This window comes from Abramis brama, assembly GCF_963993115.1.
Source record: "Abramis brama genome assembly, chromosome: 3".
NCBI lineage: Eukaryota > Metazoa > Chordata > Actinopteri > Cypriniformes > Leuciscidae > Abramis > Abramis brama.
Window position 1 is genome coordinate 47032510 of NC_139965.1, and position 22703 is coordinate 47055212.

The 22703-nt window shown below is 36.7% G+C and overlaps 1 protein-coding gene across 2 annotated transcripts in view; it reads left to right on the forward strand.

The window, feature by feature from the left end:
- Positions 1-22703, forward strand: part of dennd4c (DENN/MADD domain containing 4C) — a 107850-nt gene that overhangs the window by 21169 nt on the left and 63978 nt on the right. For both annotated transcript variants that reach the window (XM_084109881.1, XM_084109882.1), the window contains exon 2: positions 14833-15143. In XM_084109881.1, coding sequence (XP_083966007.1) covers positions 14845-15143 — 299 coding nt within the window. In that variant the 5' untranslated portion in view covers positions 14833-14844. The remainder of the gene's footprint in view (positions 1-14832; positions 15144-22703) is intronic.

Genomic DNA, 22703 nt, shown 5'->3' on the forward strand with positions numbered 1-22703 from the left:
ATCTCGTTTCTTAAAAAAAGTTTGAAAGGCTGAATTGTGAAGTTTATCATTTTATACAACTTTTAGTCTAAAGTTTATTTGAACATCTAGTATGCTAGTAAATAACATGTTATGTTGTTAGTCACCCCAACAGCATTTTTGTACATTTAAAATCCGTCATTTGTTGTTAATGTTATTGTTTTAATGTTTATGCAAACAAAAATTGCATAGTGCTTTAATTTTGTTTGTTTTCATTATGAAACTTGGTGAAATGATTTCATTGTGTGTATCGGTACTTTGTGAGCATTTCCATGACATTTTTTAACAATAACGAGATATTAATAATAATCATAATCATGATTTTGGTCACTATAATCTTGATTCGTGAAAATTAAATTTTCATACTGTTTCATCTCAATCTCTTTGTTTTCCATTGTTGCAGATTAGGTCTGCAAACTGGATGTTATAAATGTGAGATGATAAAAAACAAAAAAACAAAAACATATGTATAATGTCACATAGAAACCTTTGACTTGGCACCCTTATCCATCATGCCCGTGATCAGAGAAAGCAATGAGTCACATAGCACTCTTCTGACATGCTCTCAGATGAATAACGGTAGCAGTGATGTGTTCGTCAATGGAATACCCCTGCACCCCTCTCTCTCTCTCTCTCTCTCTCTCTCTCTCTCTCTGGAATGTGAGCTACAGTTATTAATCTGGCTCTTAGTATGGTGGATTAGATGTTTGGCAGTCACCTCTCTAGGATTTCTGCGATAGTCGGAGTTACACGGTTTTCAGGCGCACACCGATTACATCACTTGCCCACCGCAGCACCGCCCCCCCCACTGTCATTTTTTTATTATTTTTTTATAGTAATACAAATCATTTAGTTCAGTTAGAGAACAGACACTACAATTAAAAACTGAACGTGTCTGCTCAATTCAGCGTGAGCTGAAAGACAGTCACAGAACAGATCAGCAGCAGGGTTCAGATTTAATTTATCCAGTGAGGCGAGCTGACTGACAAGACGATTGCAGAAGATTTGATTTCAAAGCGATGTAAAAGTGCCTATTTTGGATTTAAACCCAATGCTAATAGGGAACCTGCAAACATAATCATAAAAAATAATAATGAACCCAGAAATCTAGCAATTGCAGCCCCCGAATTGCCACTAATTCGAAAAGCAAAAGTAAAATGTGCACCGGTAATACTTCTCCCATCCTCTACGCAAAGGTATCATCTCCCTGCATTACTGAAGATTTCCTCATATATAGTTTTTAAATCACTTACACTCTTCTGCTCACTTTTATTAGAACGAGTGTGTAGACCTCAGGGAGAAGAATTAAAACAGAAACAAAACATTTCCATGTCAGAGTACAGCATATACTTGCAGTCAGGTTGGAACTGTTGCTATGGTTACAACAAAAGGCCAACCTACTGTGTCAGACTGAAGAGTGATAAGGATGCTGAGAGCTCCAGGTTTAATTATTTCCCCACTTTTCAACCTTGTAGATTTGCAAGTAAATTACTCATAAATGCATCTACATTTCACACTAGGCAACTAAATAATTGCTAGCCAATAGCTGTTGTTATTATTAAATTTCACTCGCAAGCGAATGAGTTAGAAGTTAAGAATAAGTTTAGCACAGATACATTTTCACTGCGTGTTGTGTCCTGTGACTGCATTAGAGCGCATACACTAGAATGCTCTAACTTATTTTGACAGGAAGAAATGCTTAAGCTAGAGCAGCTCAATTAATCGTTAAAACATCGCAATCTCCATTCAAACACCCACACGATATTATTCCTAAATGTCAATGATTCAGCTATCTATTAAACCTTTGACAAGTACGATCACAGCGGAACTTTCAAATCTGCATTCACACTGCCGCTGAGAGCAGCTTTTTTCAAGTTGCGCACAATGGTCGTTTAAAGCAAGTCATTTAAAAAAGTTGTGCGAACAAATGATACTGCAGTGGCTGTTACTGACTATTTAAATCTAGCGGGTTTGGGGTCTCGTGTCGCAAATCCAATGATGATGATGCAGTGACGATTCTCTCTGACCAATCAGTGATCTGCAGTGTTTACACGTCACATTTTAGTATCTGTACGGCTCGCTAGGAACCTCAACCGAGGTGGTACTAAAAAAAGTACCAGGTAGGTACTGTGTACACCATGGAATAACCCCCAAAAGTGAGCCATACCAAGCCGTACCATGCAGTGGAACAGCACCATAATTTACCATGCCAGGCTGTAATATTAAACATGAAAATTCTTTCAACATGACTTTTATATACCATTTCTAATACGGATTGACTAACATCAAAACTCTTCAGTTTACACATAAGAAACAACCTTTGACTTGCTTTCCTTTTAAATATTGTCTACATTCTCACCAAAACCAAACCTTGTATCTAGATATGTTCCCAAATATAGTAACCCTTATTTTGCTCTCTCTCAAAACACTCAACCTTTTTTGTTGTATTTTCCAAATGTGAAATAAAATAAAACATTTTGACAGCACGTTTGCCACGATCAGCTAATCTTTTCAAGGCCTGCTTCAACAATGCACAGTGAATCTCTTATTTACATTGTGTCTTAACTTTCTTTGTTATGAGAGGATTCTCGAACATGCAGAACTCGGCACTGAACACAAACTCACTGTTTTGAGCGGAGACTATCGCATTCAAGAGATCAACAGATATGTCTGTGATTGGCTACATTGCTCAATGCTGCAAAAACACATTGTAAATAAGGTTTGACGGTCTCCAGAATGCAAATACAAATATGCCCTGGAACATTGGCCAGATCTCTTATCGCCAATTATTTTAACGTTGAAATATTGTAGCGTTTACTTCGCTTTAACTCTACTGACTCTGCTGTATTCACAAACTCTAGCCAGTGTCGAGCTAATGGTCCTTTAATCCATGATAGGGGCCCACACATTTGTGCAGATGCATTAATAACATGAAAACTTCAATTCCGATATTCTGAATATAAAAAAGAAAGAAAAAAAAGAAAGATTGAAAATCAATATCTTATGATTCATGTAGGCTTCTGGGTATTTGTTGGGGCTAATCCATATTATCACAGAAGTACTGGGATAGTTCTTGTATAAATTTCTTATATAAACACTGATTTTCCAAACCGCTGGTCCAATGTGCCTACAGCGTAATATCATACAGATACATTTCTTTTTAATTGATTATTACATATTTTAATTAAGGTTTATTCATTGTTACAGAATGTATGTATAAAGAAAACAATTTGTGTCCTTGACCTTTTTTTGTAAATAAATAAACAAGTGCACAAATAAATTGTCATTATGAAGTTCATGCTCCAACATCCTAGTAACCACCAAATCTTGCCCCTTTTTTTCTTTTAAAAATGCTTTTGCAAGGCTGTTTATTAGCAGATTTTGCAGTTTTATGCTTGTCCCCAACCCAGACTGGCCCTCTTTGAATGTTAAAAAATTATATTAAAGGATTGATTTAAAAATATTTTTTAACATGTTTGTCTTAAGGACAACTAAAATAATATCATACCATCGAAATTCCATATGTATATCATAATTTTAAACTATTTTTGGAATGAAATAAGTCTGTCCCCAGGTTTTCCGTCATTTCCACCTCCCTCAACAAAATCCACTTTAATAGATCCACCTTAAATATTTTATTTACTTGGTAATCATGGAAATAATAGTGAAAGGACGTATTAGTTGAAGATGAAACTTCAGGCACATGTGCTCTTCAGCACAAGAAAATAAATCAAGGTAACTCAAGCAAGTATTTTTATTCAGCGTCATTTCCACCTTGGCTGTAGTTCGGTTGAATTATGTACAACAAATATGAAAATAATGTATTTGTTTATTACGAGTAAACAACATAATAAGTCCAAAAGTAGCTAAGCCTGACATGAGGGTGTGCTAATATTGCAGAAAAACTGCTAAAATGTCATTTCCACCTCCGTCATTTCCACCTCTGAGAAATTCCAGGCGTAGCTTTGGACATGATATATGCCATTTTTGTGTGCTATTTGCATGTTCTCATGACATATTTGTGCTTTTGGACTGAGAACTTTATACATCACCATTCCAGTACACTCTAAATTTATTTTTATTTATCTATATTTATATGAATGTTTTGAGCAGGTTCATATAATTTGCATATCATTTGTAATCATTAATTTTAAAACTATTAGGTATACTGTTCAACTCATATGTTAAATAATAAAATACATGGTTAAAAATATTTTGGACTGGCAATTTAAAGGTCCCGTATTATGCCCCTTTTCACAAGATGTAAAATAAGTCTCTGATGTCCCCAGAGTGTGTATGTGAAGTTTCAGCTCAAAATACCCAACAGATCATTTTTTACAGCATGTTTAAATTGTCATTTTTTGGGGCTCAGAAAAACGCGCTGTTTTAGTGTGTGCCCTTTAAATGCAAATAAGCTGCTGCTGGACGACCCAGGGGGCGGAGCTTCATGAGCTTGCGCTCAGTCTCTCAGGACAATTTCATCTCACGGAATGATGATAATATCAGAAACTCTCAGTAACGGTGTTCATTTCGAGTCAGACAATAATGCCTACAGAGTCAGAGTGCTGTATAGAGATGGAACAGGTATAGTTTAGTAGTTTAATTACGGTTATTATAACGTATTTGTCATCTGCTTGTATGTATAAATTATGTATTAATAGCCTACAAGTCTGCTGTTCTGGACCAGGTCCGAATGATGATCAAACATATACTGATGAGTTTAATAAAGTTTATTGTACATCACACAAAAGATGAAGCCTCAGTTTTACTTCAGAAAATCACCGTAAGAGCTGAGTAAACACAGTAAGTTATAAGAAGTGCGCAAGTACATAAACGAATTTCGGTAGAGTTGAGGGAGCATTTCTGTGGGCGGAGGTTAGTCAAAAAACTGTTCTAGTGACGTCATTAAAGAAGGAAGTAGAGGGATGTAGTCCAAACGGGCCGTTCGATGTAGGCGACTTCTGTTAAATAAAATATCTCGCTTGGCATTGAACTTTGAGCTTTATAATTTTACAGATATTATTTATACTCTAACAACAACATTACACACTAACTAAAGTTTGAAACATGGGATCACGAAGAACGGGACCTTTAAGTAAAAATAATCAGAAACAATCCGTAACACCATAAACCGTCATTTCCACCACTTTCCACCACTACAGTTTTTAAGAAAAAAAAAAATAAGAATAACCAATGATGTGGATCTAAATGTATTTTAAATCAAGTAGTAATAGTTCATATATATACTTACAATATATGTGTGAGTGACTTATAATAAACATAGACCTGAGCAAAAATGAAATGCTGTAGGCAAAAATCCCAACTCGTGGCAACTCGTGGCATTTAGCAACTTTACATAAAAATGCATTAAGTTCATGAAGTATTAAGATTTATTTTGTTACATGATTAGGTAGCCACTGGTGTTGTTGACTGATACATAATCTTATATAATCAGTTTTACAATATTATATTGTAATAAAATACATAAATTGAAAAGTGGTGGAAATGACATCTTTGAAAGCGCTCTTCAGAAAAACTGTTAAAAATAATAATAATCCATGGAATTCTAAAACTGCCCACTGTTATATTGTGTTAGAAGACAAATGAATGAAGCTAGGAAGATTGTTTTAAGAGTGTTTTAAGAGAGTGAATTTTCCATAAACTCACAGTGCCAAAAGTGCTCCTAGTTGGAGAATCACCCTTAAACGTGACATCTATGAAAGAGTGTAGGCCTATACAAAGAGAATCGCAATGCTGACGAGCCATGTTCAGTAACAACTTTTGGATTTGAAATAAAAATAAGTAAATGTGTTTTGATACAGCCACGGATCAGCTGCGCACTGCAAATGCAGCATATGTGAAAGCACAATAGCGCGTGCTGCTGCTGCATCGCACACGTACTACAACACGCACTGCATACAGAGTATGTGTGAAACAGGTGTAAGAGCTCATGCAGCACTGATACAGACAGGCATCCGATTTTCTCCCAACTCTCTACTTTTACTTTAGACATAACTGACTGTTTATGTAAACCTTGTGTGTATTTGACAGTTTAAGCCGAATAAGACGCGAAAGATAACTTAGTTCAGTACTCGCGTTGCAGGCTTTTAGTGTGCGTGCTTCGGGTGTACGTGCTTAGAACAGCACCAGACGGAGACACCAGAACTGCAAAAGATAGAATGCACTGTAGTACGATATTTCTTCAAAAGCGGTACACATGTCAAAACGAAATGCAACGCGAACCAGGACCTCATTGCTTTCACATATCACAAAGAAATCGAACCACAAACGGACCCGGTGGTCTGAGTACGTTTCGCTTTTGGGTCCTTTTAGGGGGGGGTCTGAGATCACTTGGTTTGTTCATATATACACTCTGAACTGCTCCGAGAGCGTTTGGAGGGCTCAAATGAACTAGGTGTGCAAACACTGACGCTTTGTCAGTTCATCGCGATCTCTCAAGTTCTGTTATTATCAATGAAGTTGCCAACAATGCACAATAAATCTCTTACTTGCATTTTGTCTGCACTTTGTTTGTTAATGAGAGGTTTCACGAGCCTGCATAACTCAGCACTGAACAAAAACTGCCGTATTGAGCTAAATTCAAATTAAGCCGCTAGACTAAAAAACAAAATAGACTAAATTGATTGGCCATTGCATTCAAGAGATCAACAACTATGTCTGTGATTGGCTACATTGCTCACCGCTGCAAAATACATTGTAAATGGATACAGTTGACTTTCTCCAGAGCACAAAGGCAAATATGCACGGAAGCGTTTGCCGAATCTGTTTTGCCAATATATTATCACTGTATAAACCGAGGGTGCTCTTGCTTGCGTTTGAGGGTGTGTAGAACCGGGCCTGCCTGAAGGACAACCCCCCAGTAAAACATAAGAGTAATCCAGCCTTGAGGTCATGAATGCATGAATTAACTTTTATGCATTTGACATTGAGAACATATTTTGTAAAAGATATACTGCTCAAAAAAATTAATGGAACACTTAAATCACACATCTCAAGGAATAAAATATATAAATTCTATAATATGTTAAGAACAAAATTTTGTGACAACAGTCAATGGAAACCAAAATCACTGAGGGCTAGATTCAAAATTATACCATAAATCAATGTAAAAAAAAATAAGTTACAGGCTGATCCAACTTGCATGATGTTCATCACAGCAACTCCTAATGTAAGTCAGTAGTGTGTATGGCCCCCACATATGCCTGTATGCACTCACGACAATGTCTGGGCATTCCCCTAATGAGATGGTGTCAAGGTGTCCTCCCAGACCTTGGCCAGGGCATCAGTGAGCTCCAGTCTGTGGTGCTACTTGGGAGCTTCGGATGCTCCGATCTGTCTGGGGAACGTGAGGGCCAGTCAATGGCATTAATGCCTTTGTCATCTTAAAACTGCCTATAAATGTAGCCATATGAGGCAGGGCATTATCATGCACCTGGAGGAACCCAGGGCCCACTGCACCAGCATAAGGTCTGACAATGGCTCTAAGGATTTCATCCTGGTACCTAACAGCAGTAAGGTAACCATTGGCTAGCACGTGGAGGTCTGTGTGACCCTCCAAGGATATTCCTCCCCAGACCATTACTGACCGATTCCCAAACCGGTCATGCTGGATGATGTTGCATGCAGCATAACGTTCTTCACTGCATCTCCAGACTCTTTCACGTCTGTCACATGTTCTCAGTATGAACCTGCTCTCATCCGTGAAGAGAATGGTGCGCCAATAGTGGACTTGCCAATTCTGGTGTTCTCTGGCTACAGACAGTGACAAGGACCCTAACAAAACACAACTAAAGACAAATCAGTCAGGAAGAATAAGGAGAGAAAAATTGTTTATGGCCACCACCTGCAAAATCATTCCCTTTTTGGGGGTTGTCTTGGTGTTGCCTCTCTAGTGCACCTGTTGTCACTTTCATTTGCACCAAAGCAAGTTAAACTGATTCACAATCACTTATGTTTCCTAACTTGGCAAATCGATATCCCTGAAGTTTAATTGACTTGGTGTTATACTGTGATGATTAAGTGTTCCCTTAATTTGTTGAGCAGTGTATTTTAAGATGGAAAAATGTGGTTTTACAAATTGAAATGTGGCTTTCAAATGAAAGATTGCTATCAAATGTCACACCCAGGTTCCTAACTGACTTGTCAGAGCAGCCATCAAGTGTTAAACAGTATTCTAGGTTATTACGTGCTGAGGTTTTTGGTCCAATTAATAAAACCTGTTTTTTTCAAAATTTAGTAGTATGAAATTACTTGTCATTTACTGTTGATGTTGTCGATAATGTCAGCTAATTGTTTCAGCCCTATTAGTCCAGTCATTTTAAGCCAAAATGGGGGTCAACCTAGGACAAATTGCAACAGAAGCAAACTCAACTGATTTTGTATCCTGAGTAAGGGGAAAAAAAAGCCCCAAAGAATCCTAAATAGCCTATTCATACGCCTATTCATTCTTTTTCTCATGTGAATAGGCAAAAAAAATTAACCTTTAGATATCACCATGAACAGTTGATTACTTGCGTTGACAAACAAAAAAATTTATTACAAGTTTTTTTTTAAACATTTTTTGGTAACATGGGCAAACGGTAGCTACATAATAATGTATGCACTAATTTGCATAAATAACACAACATATCTAAACATTGGATATAGCCAGGTGAAAATGTCTTGTAGAATCTTGTTGACATCTTACAGTAAAAGACAATAGAGGCAAACAAATGTACCATAAGGATTCAGTCATTCATTCAAGGTCCACTCAACTGTCACTAAGCTGTCACTCAGCTAAGAAAGATTTCCTTTTGTTTCTCCTACATGGATTATTCAACCTACATTAATAAAACATACCTGGTGATTAACTACAAATTATTGGGAACATCTGGATGTGTGTTGAGCTGTGGTACTATTATTGGTGAAATAATCTCTGCAATAATAATGAATAAAGGCTGGTTTAAAGTACTTCTTCCTGCCTCTATGTATTAATGCTCATGGGTAGCCTAAATTGGTTCCATTCAGACCTTAACATTAAGTATTTTACTGTTATGTGTCAACAAGATTCAACAAGACATTTTCAGCTGGCTATACCCAATGTTTAGATCTGTTGTGGTATTTATGCAAATGAGCACATACGTAATTAGATTATGCACCGTTTGCCCATGTTAACAAACAATTTAAAAAAACTTATAATACATTTTTTGTTTGTCTTGATGTAAGTAATCAACTCAGTAATTTTCATGGTGATATCTAAAGGTTAATTTTTTTACCCTATTCACGTGAGAAAAAGAATGAATAGGCGTATGAATAGGCTATATTTGGGTCTTTTTCTAAACTTTACCCTAATGGGATTCTTCGGGGCTTTTTTTCCTTATTCAGGGCATATTGAGGATACAAAATCAGTTGAGTTTGCCTCTGTTGCAATTTGTCCTAACTTTTTTCATATAATGACTGGACTATATTAGCAGTAGAACATGGCATAGACAAACCATGATTTAATTTGGAGTCACAGTACATTGGTTGACATATTGTTTGGTACTATTATACCTAACCGGCTGCTGTTCAACAATTCATGAGATGAATGCTTACCCATATCAAAGTTCAAATCACAGTATTCAGCAATCACACTATTTGTCACCAAAAAAAAAAGAGAAGGTTTTTTTTTTTACAAAATTGTGTAGCCCTGATATGAAGTTTACAGATTCAATATTGGATAGGAGCACCACAGGAACTTTTTAATCTTGTTTTATAATTGTTGTGTCCTGAAGCATTGCGTTTAACCTCAGGATGCTTAGGGTAGGCTGTACCTGTAATTAGTGCTCTGTAAGCTACTTCTACATGGCAGGTAACCATGTAACATCTAATTAGTGAGGTGACTTGAGTTTCTCTTGGATTGGAGATTATAGATTTAGTAAACCCTCTAGAGAAGTGCTTCCTAAACTTTCGAAACTGTGCACCTTGTCTTTTTCAAGGTAAGAACACACTCCCATGAGTCATAGTCACATTTTTAAATCGTTAGAAAATAGACACATTTTCTTTATAAATATTACTGATATTGTTAGTGATATAAATGGAGTGCTTAAATGAGGTTCATAACATTTTGAAAAATGAAGGAAAAAAAAACACTTGCAGTTATGTTGTTCAGTTTTACTTGCAGTTGCTAGGGTATTCTAGATGGCTGCTAGGGTGTTTTGATTGGTTGCTGGTTGGAGTTAGGTTAGATTGGATGTTCTGGTTCACAAGGTTTGGGGTTTTAGGGGTGAGCATTAGTACAGTAAGCGCTAATAAAACAGTGGCTTGTATACAGCCATGTCAAGAACATTAAAAATACAATATTTTGTGCCCTTCCACAGTTTGGTATGGCTAAGAGTTCACATTATTTTTTACATAGTCTCAGCCTCATTGACAGCAGTGCAGGTTGGCGTTACTCTCTCTAGACTCTTTGTGTATGATGCCATGCCTACTGTGCCATGCACTCAGTTTTCTATGCATATCCCAGAACAAAGCAACTCACTTTGTAGGAGGGCTGCTTGTTGGTACAAGGTTGTGTATTTTATTTTGCGGATCTTGGGTTCAGGTTTACTTAAAAAATAAACCCTCTTTTTATAAAAGAGCCAGACTTAAAGGAGTCATGAACTGAGAAATCAAGTTTTCCTTGATCTTTTACATACAAGAAGTAATTTCATTATAAAAACATACCGTAATTTTCAGAACTCAAAACTAACTTGTTAGTCCAAAAACAGTTTTTATTGAAACCAAGTTGCCAAACTGACTAATTTCTTACTTTCTGGTTTTTATTACGTAATAGAGAGGAATATATCAGCACAAGACTTGCGTGCACAGATCAACTCATACCTTTACATCATTGCCCCAACCCACTGCTGCGTTATATTGAAAACAGAAAAACTACTAGAACAGTAGGGCTTAAAAACGTGTAGGGCTTTATTTGTTTGCTTCATTCATTTTACTGTGTATACTTTGTTAAACAAGCTGCAATTCTTCACATACTTTGCAAACAGACTTTTCAGGAAAGATATGGACCCGATAGTAATACTGCAATATGTAAGTAACCGTGTTAATTCTAATGCCTAATCTGTGATCAGTGATTTTTTTTATTTTTATATATATATATATATATATATATATATATATATATATATATATATATATATATATATATATATATATATATATATATATGTGAGGAGGACTCATGTACAGTCAGACATTTGTTTATTGCTGTTTATGCATCTGTAGATGAAACCAGTGTCTAAATGGTTTTGATCAAATAATTCACCCTTTATAATCACTGGAGCTGTAAATCACTTTAATTTTAGCGCAGGTCAGCAACTTATGTTCTGCACTTTCACCAAAACTCCTATTATAATCAATGATGATGTCTGTGCTGCTCAATGAATATCTTATTTACATAATGTTTGCACTGAGTTAGTTATAATGATGCATTCGTAAGAGTACAGATGGAAATGGAAAAGTCATAGCATTCATGTGCTCAACAGACTGGGATCTGACTGGGATCTGTGGATGGGCTCACTGCTGCAACCTTCTATTCAGTGGAAGTAGATCTAAATATTATGCTGTAATCATCACACTTTATTCGGAATGTTCCAATCCAATCTGACTTCTGACCTATAATGCTGCCTGAATCATAATCATACACTGGCTGAGCCTGGTTTCTCCCAAGGTTTTTTCTCCATTCTGTCACCTGATGGAGTTTTGGTTCCTTGCCACTGTCGCCTTTTTCGCCTTTGGCTTTTGGCTTGCTTAGTTGGGGACATTTCATTTAATATTCAACAATATTATTGATCTGCCTGCATTGACACCATTCTCCAGATTAGCTATATATTAATAAACTAAATTAACAACTCTTTTTTTTTTACAACAAAAGGAACCATCACTGAACTTACTTTAGCTGGACTGTGATGCTATTTTCTTCTAGAAATAAACTTTGTTGCATTATTTTCCTGTTATCTCTGTAAAGCTGCTTTGAAACAATCTGTATTGTAAAAAGCGCTATATAAATAAAGGTGACTTGACTTGACTTTTGACTTTTCACAATTAGTTAATCTTGGCAGCTGCAAAGTAAAGATTTTTTTTTTTTAAAGTTTTCCAAACAGAAAGTTTGCTACATGTAATGTCAAAATTTAAAAACAGCAATTATGCTCACATAATGTTGCAGTGCTGCGTAATCATGAAAGTTTATCCTTTTAATGTATTTTTAAGCATTGCCCATTTAAATTTCACTCAATTTTAAAGGGGCCATGAACGGCATTATTTTATTATTTTATGTTTCCTGGTGTGCAATGTCGTGCATATTGATACTTTGCACGTGACGTCAGTTGTACTGGCTGGCGGGCAAGAACGTCATTCTCTAGCAACGAAAACCAGTAGGCTAAACTAATCAAGGATCTTGCCAGGACGTTGCCAGTTTTAATATACAAAAGTTGGTGTTTTGAGGTGTACACGACATGCCAGATAGTTGTTGTGCGATTGGATGCACTAACCGCGTTTGTTGCCCGCCAGATATCACGTGACTGCAAAGTATCAATAATATTAGTATGATTTTTACATCAAAAATTTTCATAATTCAGAAATAAAAGGCAATTTTCCTACCCTGATTTTAGCCCACCATCTGTTTGATGGGGTGTGTCTGCTGTAAGACTTTAGTGTAAACACTCATTTCTTTGATTGGCTAACATTACATGTAAAGTATTACATGTGGAACTCTCTCAAAAGCTTTTAGCATGTTTTTACTATTACAGCTCTCAAGGTTAACTAATTGTAAAAAGTGTTTATAGAGTTATATTTAGATCATGGCATGAAAGGTTGCATCGATGAGCATTGTAGCCAATCAAAGACATTTTGAGCGGTAGAGGTGGAAAGAGTACTGAATTTTTACTGAAGTACAAGTACTGTTACATTTGCTGAAATAATACTCAATTACAAGTAAAAGTACTGGTGTCAAAAAAGTACTTAAGTAAAAGTACAACAAAGTACTCTTCTCAAAAAGTACTAGTTACTATTTACTTTTTAGCTGGCGATATTTAATGAATTACCAATATATATTCAATCAAATCATAGATCTATGTAGAAAATAGTTACTTTACAAGTACATGAATTAGTGGTCACGGTACTGGAATTTCTAGCTTTAATACGATACCACAAGATTCAGTGTAACAGTAATCCATTTGAATGGATTCTGAAGTCTTCTGAAGAGACCGTCCACTTTTGTTTACATATTTAATTTATCAATTAACCATTAATATCACTTGCTGAACATCATTGGTCCTTGCTGTTTCATATAATGCAAGTCAATGGGTGCCGTCATTTTTAGAGTCAAAAAACATATATGCAGACAAAACCAAATTATCTGTAATACACAGCCTAGGCAAACGGTCCTGAGCACAAGACAGTGTGCAGCGCGAGCTGCTTTTATTCAGCAAGGATGTGTTAAATGGATGAAAAGTGATAGTAAAGATTTATATTGTTAGAAAAGATTTCTATTTAGAATTAAAGAACCGGCATTTAAAAAAATAAATAAATCAACGAATCCTGAAAAAAGTATCACAGTTTCCAAAAAAATATTAAGCAGCACAACTGTTTCCAACATTGATAATAAATCAGCATATTAGAATGATTTCTGAAGGATCATGTGACACTGAAGACTGGAGTAATGGCTGATGAAAATTCAGCTTTGCATCATAGAAATAAATTATATTTCAAAGTATATTAAAATAGAAAACCGTTATTAAATTGTAATTTAATTATTATTAAATTGTAATAATATTTCATAATATTATTGTTTTATTTTTTATTTTTTATCAAATAAATGCAGGCTTGATGAGCATAAGAGACTTCTTCATTTTGAACGGTACTGTGTATATATATATATACACATACTAACGTGCCTAAGACTTTTGCACAGTACTGTATTGGACAGTGGTGTGATTACTAATGAGGGTCACCTGCGCGCTGCACCTATCTCGTAGCTCTGGAAGCGTAAAAGGGGGAGCGACGGCAGGGAAGGACGAGAGAGGACCAGGCCTGGACTTTATGTTATGTTTTGTTTATGTGTGTGCGGCAGTCGTCCATGAGGGGTGTTGTAGCAAATTCTAAGTCCTCAAATCGGGTCTCGAAGAAATCTCTCAAGAGTCGAATTTCCAGGTGTCAGAAGAAGTAACTTTATTGACAAGCAACAAAGTGAGATGCAGCTGTTCATCTGATCTGCAATGGTCAGGACCTCAGGTTTTATACCTTTTCTTATCACTAGGTAGCCAATCAGCTATCGAGATCTCGCTACCGTTAGCATCATCTTTCCCGGAGACATTATTCTATTGGTGGAAAAATCTTTGGTCATACCCATTTTCTAGAACATCTTTGGTCACATGATTCAATGCACCTGCAGTGTTGTCATACCATCCATCATTTTTAATTTACGTTTTTAGTACCATCTTATCAGCTACCCATACACATCTTCTCTCTGAGCTTGTTAGGTACTCTTTCATCCTCACAGACCACTTGACCTAATTTGACCTGATGTATCCTGATTTAACCTGGGTTCTGACTGAGACACAGAAATACAGACTTTTACATGAGGCAAAGGAAAATCTCCAACAGGGGCTGCCACTTTTACTTACGTTTTGTGTTTATTTTGGATTAAAGTTTGTGAAACGTTCGCCGTTTCCCGCCTCCTCCTTCCCATAACAACATACCTTGCTACATGTTCACAAGTGCCCAAAAGTTCCAAAACCTAGAAATGCACAAAATCAACAGTTGCTTCTTTCCAAACAGGTCTGCCCAGCCATGATTGAGGATAAGGGTCACCGCGTGACGGACTACTTCGTTGTAGCTGGCCTCACAGACAAGTCCACACCACTAGAACAGGATTTATCTGAAACCAAGTCCAGTGGACCCAAGGCATCTATCACAGACCTGGCTGTCATCAACAAGTCTGCTGGAGAAACTGTGCCTGAAGGTTTCACATGCATTGAGAGCACCTACAGCGGCCAGCCAGCCAATCTCAACCATGGCAGCCTCAAGAGCCCAGAACTCTTCTTGTGTTACAAGAGGGGTCATGGAAAGCCCCCACTCATTGACGTTGGGTGAGTTTTTAGTGTGAATGGCTGTCCCTCTGTGTATCTGTACCCTTGAACAGATTATTATGTAAACCGAAGTCAAACATGAAGTCAAAACAGGTTTTTATGACTTTGTTTAGTGTGGAAGCCATAAAAGTAATTCTCATTATTGCAAGAGCATTGGGAGTGTCTGCATGATCTGTTTGAATCAAGACCATCCAGGCTCGTTGGAAATTCTTGTCATAATCATGCAACCCCATTGCAGGACTTTTTAAGTTAATGACAAAAAAATGCAAAGGTAATTTATCAAAACGGACAAGCTTAATAAAATGGTGTCCATATTCTTTAGAGTGGAACGGTAACTGGAATAATATTATGTAATAATTTTAGATCTAATGTTTTTAATTGGCAGATCAGCAGTTTACTAGCTATTGCCATCCTTGACATGAATCAAGTTTATCTGTAGTCAGTGCAAAGCACTGTTGTTGCTGCCACCACTTTCATGAGACCCACTCATGAGATTTTCAGCATTCAGTGTTGCAAGCAGCCTAGTAAAATGTGTGCACCACTACGACTTATTCTGGACTGTGATGGAATGAAGATAATACAAATTTGTAGGGGTAGATTGCTGAATACCTCACTAATTTCTGAGTGATTTATTACTGATACAATAATAATAATACAACAGACTTGATACAACAGTAATAAAATAAATCAAATTAGAAATGAGTTATGGGTTGCATTTGAAGCAGAAAGTTTTACATCAAATTACAATGATGATCCAATTATGTTAACAAAAATCATACAGTGCACCGGCAATTTAGTTTAAATTTATCCCCACAGTTGTGGTGTTGACCAGTCTTGAAATACAATCCCGTTCTCTAAGTCTAAGACAAGAGACAAGTCCAAGTACAAATGCGGTTGAGACCAGGACAAGACCAAGACCTTAATAAATGGTCTCAAGAGCGGTCTCGAGACCAAGACCAGTCTCAAGTACTACAACACTAATTTAGGTTAATTGTTAAAAATGTATTTAATTTAGTTCATTCTGTTTAAACAATTACTTTCTGTATCTTTACTCTTCATTTTATATGAATTACTTATTCTCATTCAAATATCCTCCCCTCTGTTTTTTTTTGTTTTTTTTTTTTTTTTTAATAATCCGCACCCTACATATATACTCCATTTTTCTAGTCATAATCAACCTATCCCATATCCATAGCTGAATAACAGAAGTGGGGCACATGCATTCAAAATCTATTTGTGGTCTCCATTCAGCATCAGCTGACAGTGAGTTTTAAAATTCAGCTCAAGGTCTTCACTCTTTTATGGATATAGCTTACTACTTCGCCACCGTCAGTCCCACCCCTGCCTGAATCATTACCCTCCCTGATCCTCACCATAACCAAATCACAGCAAGGACACCATTTCCCCTTTTAGTTATCACTAAAATCCCCCTTTTTAGTAAATGCTCATTGTGATTTAAAATAAACACACTCTAAGGCATGACTCAACACCCATTGTATCTTGTCTTCGCTCACCATGCTACACTATTAAATATCAATATGATGTAATGCACTCGCTAGTATGGCATTTTATGGCACTTACTGTGTTAAAGCTTTTAAATCTATACTCCATATCCCATTTGGGCTCTCTGGAGTCCAGAGAGAGTGTCTCTGCATAATTTGGTGCCTGAACAGCACACCACCTATTATTCAGTACTATGGTGCAACAGCAGATTAATCAATGAAAATATAGCATGTTTTTCTAGCTATAGGCTATATTTTAGCGTCAGGTTTTCAGCAAAAACATGGAATAGAATTTATGCAATGAACAGATTTAATTTAGGCTTTTATTCACATATAAACATTGATCAATGCACTTACATAGAGCTAATCTGTCTATGAACTTTTTGAAACAGTTTTGGGGAAATGGACTTTCAATGGAGTGACAATGGAGTGATCAACAGTCTGCCCTCTATTTTTTGTTCGTGAGTCACAAAAACAAAACAAAAAAGATCTCAAGGACAAATTAAACATAAGGTTGCAGTGTCATTATTGTACACCGCTAGATGTTGCTATTCAGTAAAAAGGCAAGTTTTTTTTGTGGTTCAACTCTAGTAAGAACAGAAAATTAAGTCAGACAAAAGATTGGCACATCACAAGAAAAGTTATGCTGGAGTACAGCCTAAAGCCCGTTTAACACCAAGTACGAAAACTATAACGATAATGATAAAGAAATCGTTCTAAATATGAAAGAATAGCAGAGTCCACATCACAACTATAACGATAACAGCACACTGGCACAAATAAATAATATAGTCGGGATCACTTTCAGAATGATTTCCAATCAGAATCCATTCTGCTTTAAATAGCTTGAGCATTTAAAGCGGCAGACAACAAAACTGCATTACTGTTTGCTGGTGTGGATGCTAATATAGTTATCGTTATGTATTCTGCCCTCGTAAAAAAGATTCCCCTTCTTCAACTAGGCAGACAGATGACTCCTTCCACAAGTAGGTTGAACTGAAGCATGGATTTATTAACACCACCACTTCACATGCAAGTGGAACAGAGTAAAACTGAAATACAGAAAAAGGGAAAAAATATTTTCTAAAGACTGTACATTAATAATTGTAACAGTTCGCTTAAGGTATAACTGAACATAATATACACAATGATAATCTAGATGCATGTAACATCGTACTGAAAAGTCTCTCTTAATATCAATTTTATCCTAAAATTACTGGCACTAATTCCAAACAAAAGATGAAAAACAAGCTTCTAGTAAACACATTAATACTTACAGACAAAGCTTCTATAAATGATTGCAAAGATGATGAAGAGATTGAGCTGCTTTAACCATGTGACTATCAGCATCAACTGAGTAAACAAGATGGCTGCAATTAAGTTCAGAGGTTACTCTCTCTGACAACATCAAAAACATACATGGACTAGCACCACCTAGAATGTTGGAAACCAGACAGTTGATGGTAGCCATTGACTTCCGTAGTATATATTTTTTTCTACTATGGAAGTCAATGGCTACCGTCAACTGTTTATTCACCAACATTTTTAAAAATATATTCTTTTGTGTTCAACAGAAGAAAGAAACTCATACAGGTTTGGAACAACTCAAAGTCCCTTTTTTATCCCTTAAAACTCATCTTTGATCACCAAAATTACATAATTAAAAGTTTTTTCCTGTGAAAAAAAATTCTTCATGGCTTAAAATAGCTTGAATGCAATTTTACACCCTTGCTTCATTTAGTATACGCAGAACAATGAATATGCTAATTAGCTCCGCCTCCAGTCCACTCGCACCAGCTCACTGATTCACTCGGCCAACTTACTGAAGTAAACGCTGCACAATGGTATCACTCTTTACAACGTCGGACACGTAACGGTAATTAATATGATTAGCCTTTTGACTATGTTATCAAACAGCTAATTATGTGTTGCTAATGCTACACAGACTTTGTTCACATTCGCCATCTCAGTCTGCCTTCTAACAATCATCAGAAACACTTTGAACAAATTAGAACATCAGTGGAGAAAGTCATATAGTTCATCACAACATAGTAATACTATGTTACCATACCACTATCCACTGGCACATGCCAATAATGTCAGTGACACATGCCATTATCCACTGGCACATGCCAATGAAGACCGGATGTGCCAATACGCATAGTGACTGACATGTGCCAATGGCTTCTGTGCGTCAGATGCCATGTCACTTAAAGGGTTAGTTCACCCAAAAATGAAAATTCTGTCAGTAATTACTCACCCTCATGTTGTTCCAACCGCGTAAGACCTTCGTTTAAGACCTTCGTTCATCTTCGGAACACAAATTAAGATATTTTTGATGAAATCTGAGAGCTGATCACTTCTCCATAGGCTGCTAGGTGACCGAAACTTGCTGGCCCAGAAAAGTTATTAAAGTGATCGTTAATATAGTCCAAGTGACTACAGTGGCTCAATCTTAAGTATATCAAGCGACGAAAATACTTTTTGTGCGCAAAAACAAACAAAAATAACGACTTTATTCCACTATTCATTTCCTTCTCTCTGGGCCTCTAGTTGGTTCACGTAGTGTTTTTGCGCTGCGCGTCTGTGTTACACGTCACCACGTAGGCTCACTATTGGCCGACGCTGGTCATGTGTGTGATGCGTGATGACGTGTAACACAGACGCGCTGCGCAAAAACACTACGAGGCCCAGAGAGAAGGAAATAAATAGTGGAATAAAGTCGTTATTTTTGTTTGTTTGTGCGCACAAAAAGTATTCTCGTCGCTTGATATACTTAAGATTAAGCCACTGTAGTCACTTGGACTATATTAACGATCTCTTTAATAACTTTTCTGGGCCAGCAAGTTTCGGTCACCTAGCAGCCTATGGACAAGTGATCCAGCACTCAGATTTCATCAAAAATATCTTATTTTATATTTTTTATAAAAAAAAAATTCTTTGGGCTGGCAACAGCAGCTCATTTGCATTTAAAGGGATACAAACTAAAACAGCGGGGGGGTTTTTCTGAGCCCCCAAAAATGACAATTTAAACATGCTGTAAAAAATTATCTGTTGGGTATTTTGAGCTAAAACTTCACATACACACTCTGCGGACATCAGAGACTTATTTTACATCTTGTGAAAAGGGGCATAATAGGTGCCCTTTAAAGCACATTAAAAACATGACATAGACATACAAACAACATTAAAAACTTGATTTTCACCACAGTGGGACTTTAAGGGTGAGTAAATGATGACAGAATTAGAATTTTTGGGTGTACTAACTAGAGCTGAAGATCTTTGCCCGAACCCGACGGGACCCGACGGGAGCCGACGGGTTTGCTCGGGTTCGGTCTTAATTTCTATTATTTTACACGGGCTCGGGCCGGGCTCGGGCTCGCGCTTCGGGTTGCGTGGTAAATGAGCGGTCAGGTGATGTGTTTAGATTAGCGTGAATATGGATCTTGAGGAGGTGAAACGGAGGCTGATCTCTGGAGGACTTATTTTATTTCTTTGTTCCAGCTTCCAAGTGACCTCTAGCCTCCGTTAGTCATGAATAAATGATGTTAAAAAATGTATAAATTACTCCTTTTTTTACGAAAGACAAAGGTGCTGTGTGAGTGCGGCGCAGTCTCTTTTTTTCTTTCTCTCCCTTTTCCGCCGAGTGGTGCGTGTGCCGTCTCGCGGTGTGAAGCGCGTGTCCGCGCTATTCTCTGACACTCTTATCATTGCTGATAGACGGCCTTTTGGACAGTCGGGCTGTAAACGGGTTCGGGCTTTTAAAAAGCTGTCAATCAAAATGTACTTTTCGGGCTCGGGCCAAACTCTGTCGGGCTCGGGCCTTTTCGGGCCGAACTTTTAAGGCCCGATTACAGCTCTAGTACTAACCCTTTAACCCTCTGAGGTCGGCAATCACGCCGGCGTGATTTGCTTGGTTTTTTTCCTATTAGTTCAAACGAGAGTCCAAATACTCTGTTGACTTTGATCTTACAAACCAGTTTCATACATCAATCGATCCTGTTAAATGTGTATTATTTTTGTGTATACTCACAATAAAAACAAAGTGTTGTGCTTTTTGCCAAATAAAGAAAAATAAACACGAAGCGAGTTCTGCCTTCTCTCTGTCAGTGAAGTCCATTCTGAAACGCGTCCGAAAATGAACAATAACTCAGTGAATACTCAGTCAAACAGACATACAGACACACAAGCATGAAGCTTGAATTCTCTTCTTTTAAATGAAGTAATTTATATAAAAAACAAATATTCTCAGTTCATGTAATCTGTAAGAAAAGAGCGAGATGTCAGTCGTTCTCATCTCATCTAATTATTTTTAATGTTACTCCGCCCACGGAGAGCGCGCGCTATTCAAACGCAAATTACTGAGGCAATCCACGCAAACCTGTGAACGCCCCCATATCAGCTCGAGAAAACAAGTTTAATCAGATGATTGTACTTGTTTTCACCGTCTCGCAGCGCTGTGAGGAATAATAATAATGGAAAATGTACCTCAGAAGTGCGACTGCGGTCAAGCCAGCCGCGGTTTGAAAATACACGGTCAAGCCAGCCGCCAAAAAAAAAGCATGTGCGCCTATTACAATTAATTTCAGTAACAGTAAGTAGCTATTTTTTTTCTTTCTTCTCTCTCTCTCTCTCTCTCTCTCCTCTCTCTCTCTCTCTTCTTTCTTTCTTTCTTTCTTTCTTTCTCTCTCTCTCTTTCTTTCTTTCTTTCATTCTTTCTTTCTATCTTTCTATCTATCTTTCTATCTGTCTATCTTTCTTCTTTTTGTCTCTTTTTCTTCTTTGTCTATCTATCTATCTATCTATCTATCTATCTATCTATCTATCTATCTATCTGTGAGAGACGATATAATAAGATGCCATATTTCGAGAGTTTTTGTACTTTACTCTGTTATCCTTTTAATTTACACTCATGTTGTCTTTGCAAGTTGTGTATTTCTTTGACTAATGTTTTTTTTTTCTTTATAGGTCACGTCTAGAGAATTTTTATGTAGAGATTTACAACATAATTATTTGCAAAAAAAGCAGTAAAATAAAGTATACATTCTTTCTAAATACATCTTTTGTTTTTGTTTTCATATATATTTTTTACTACATTAAAAGTTTCTGGAATTCAATGTCCCACCTAGTATGAACACCTCATTTGAAACCATTTTACTGCAGCATTTTGGAGATATGTCAATTTATTCGACTTCAGAGGCCTATAAAGTCCATATTTCTAATAAGTAGAAAAAACGAATGGTCAGTTTTTACAGGGGACGTCCCATATAGTATGCACACCTCATATCAAAGCATTTTACTGTAGCATTTTGGAGTTTTGTCACATTTTACTACTTCAGAGGCCTATAAACACCTCATTTCTAATAAGTAGAAAAAACGAATGGTCAGTTTTTACAGGGGACGTCCCATATAGTATGCACACCTCATATCAAAACATTTTACTGCAGCATTTTGGAGCTTTGTCACATTTTACTACTTCAGAGGCCTATAAAGACCTCATTTCTAATAAGTAGAAAAAAGTAATGGTCAGTTTTTACAGGGGACGTCCCATATAGTATGCATACCTCATATCAAAACATTTTACTGCAGCATTTTGGAGTTTTGTCACATTTTACTACTTCAGAGGCCTATAAAGACCTCATTTCTAATAAGTAGAAAAAAGTAATGGTCAGTTTTTACAGGGGACTCCCCATATAGTATGCATACCTCATATCAAATAATTTTACTGCAGCATTTTGGAGTTATGTCACATTTTACTACTTCAGAGGCCTAGAAAGACCTCATTTCCAATAAGTAGAAAAAACTAATGGTCAGTCCTTATTGGGGCCCTCCCATACAGTATGCACACCTTATATCAAAGAATTTTACTGCAGCATTTTGGAGTTATGTCACATTTTACTACTTTAGAGGCCTATAAAGAACTAATTTCTAATAAGTAGAAAAAACTAATGGTCAGTCCTTATAGGCGACGTCCCATACAGTATGCACACCTCATATCAAAACATTTTACTGCAGCATTTTGGAGTTATGTCACATTTTACTACTTTTGAGGCCTATA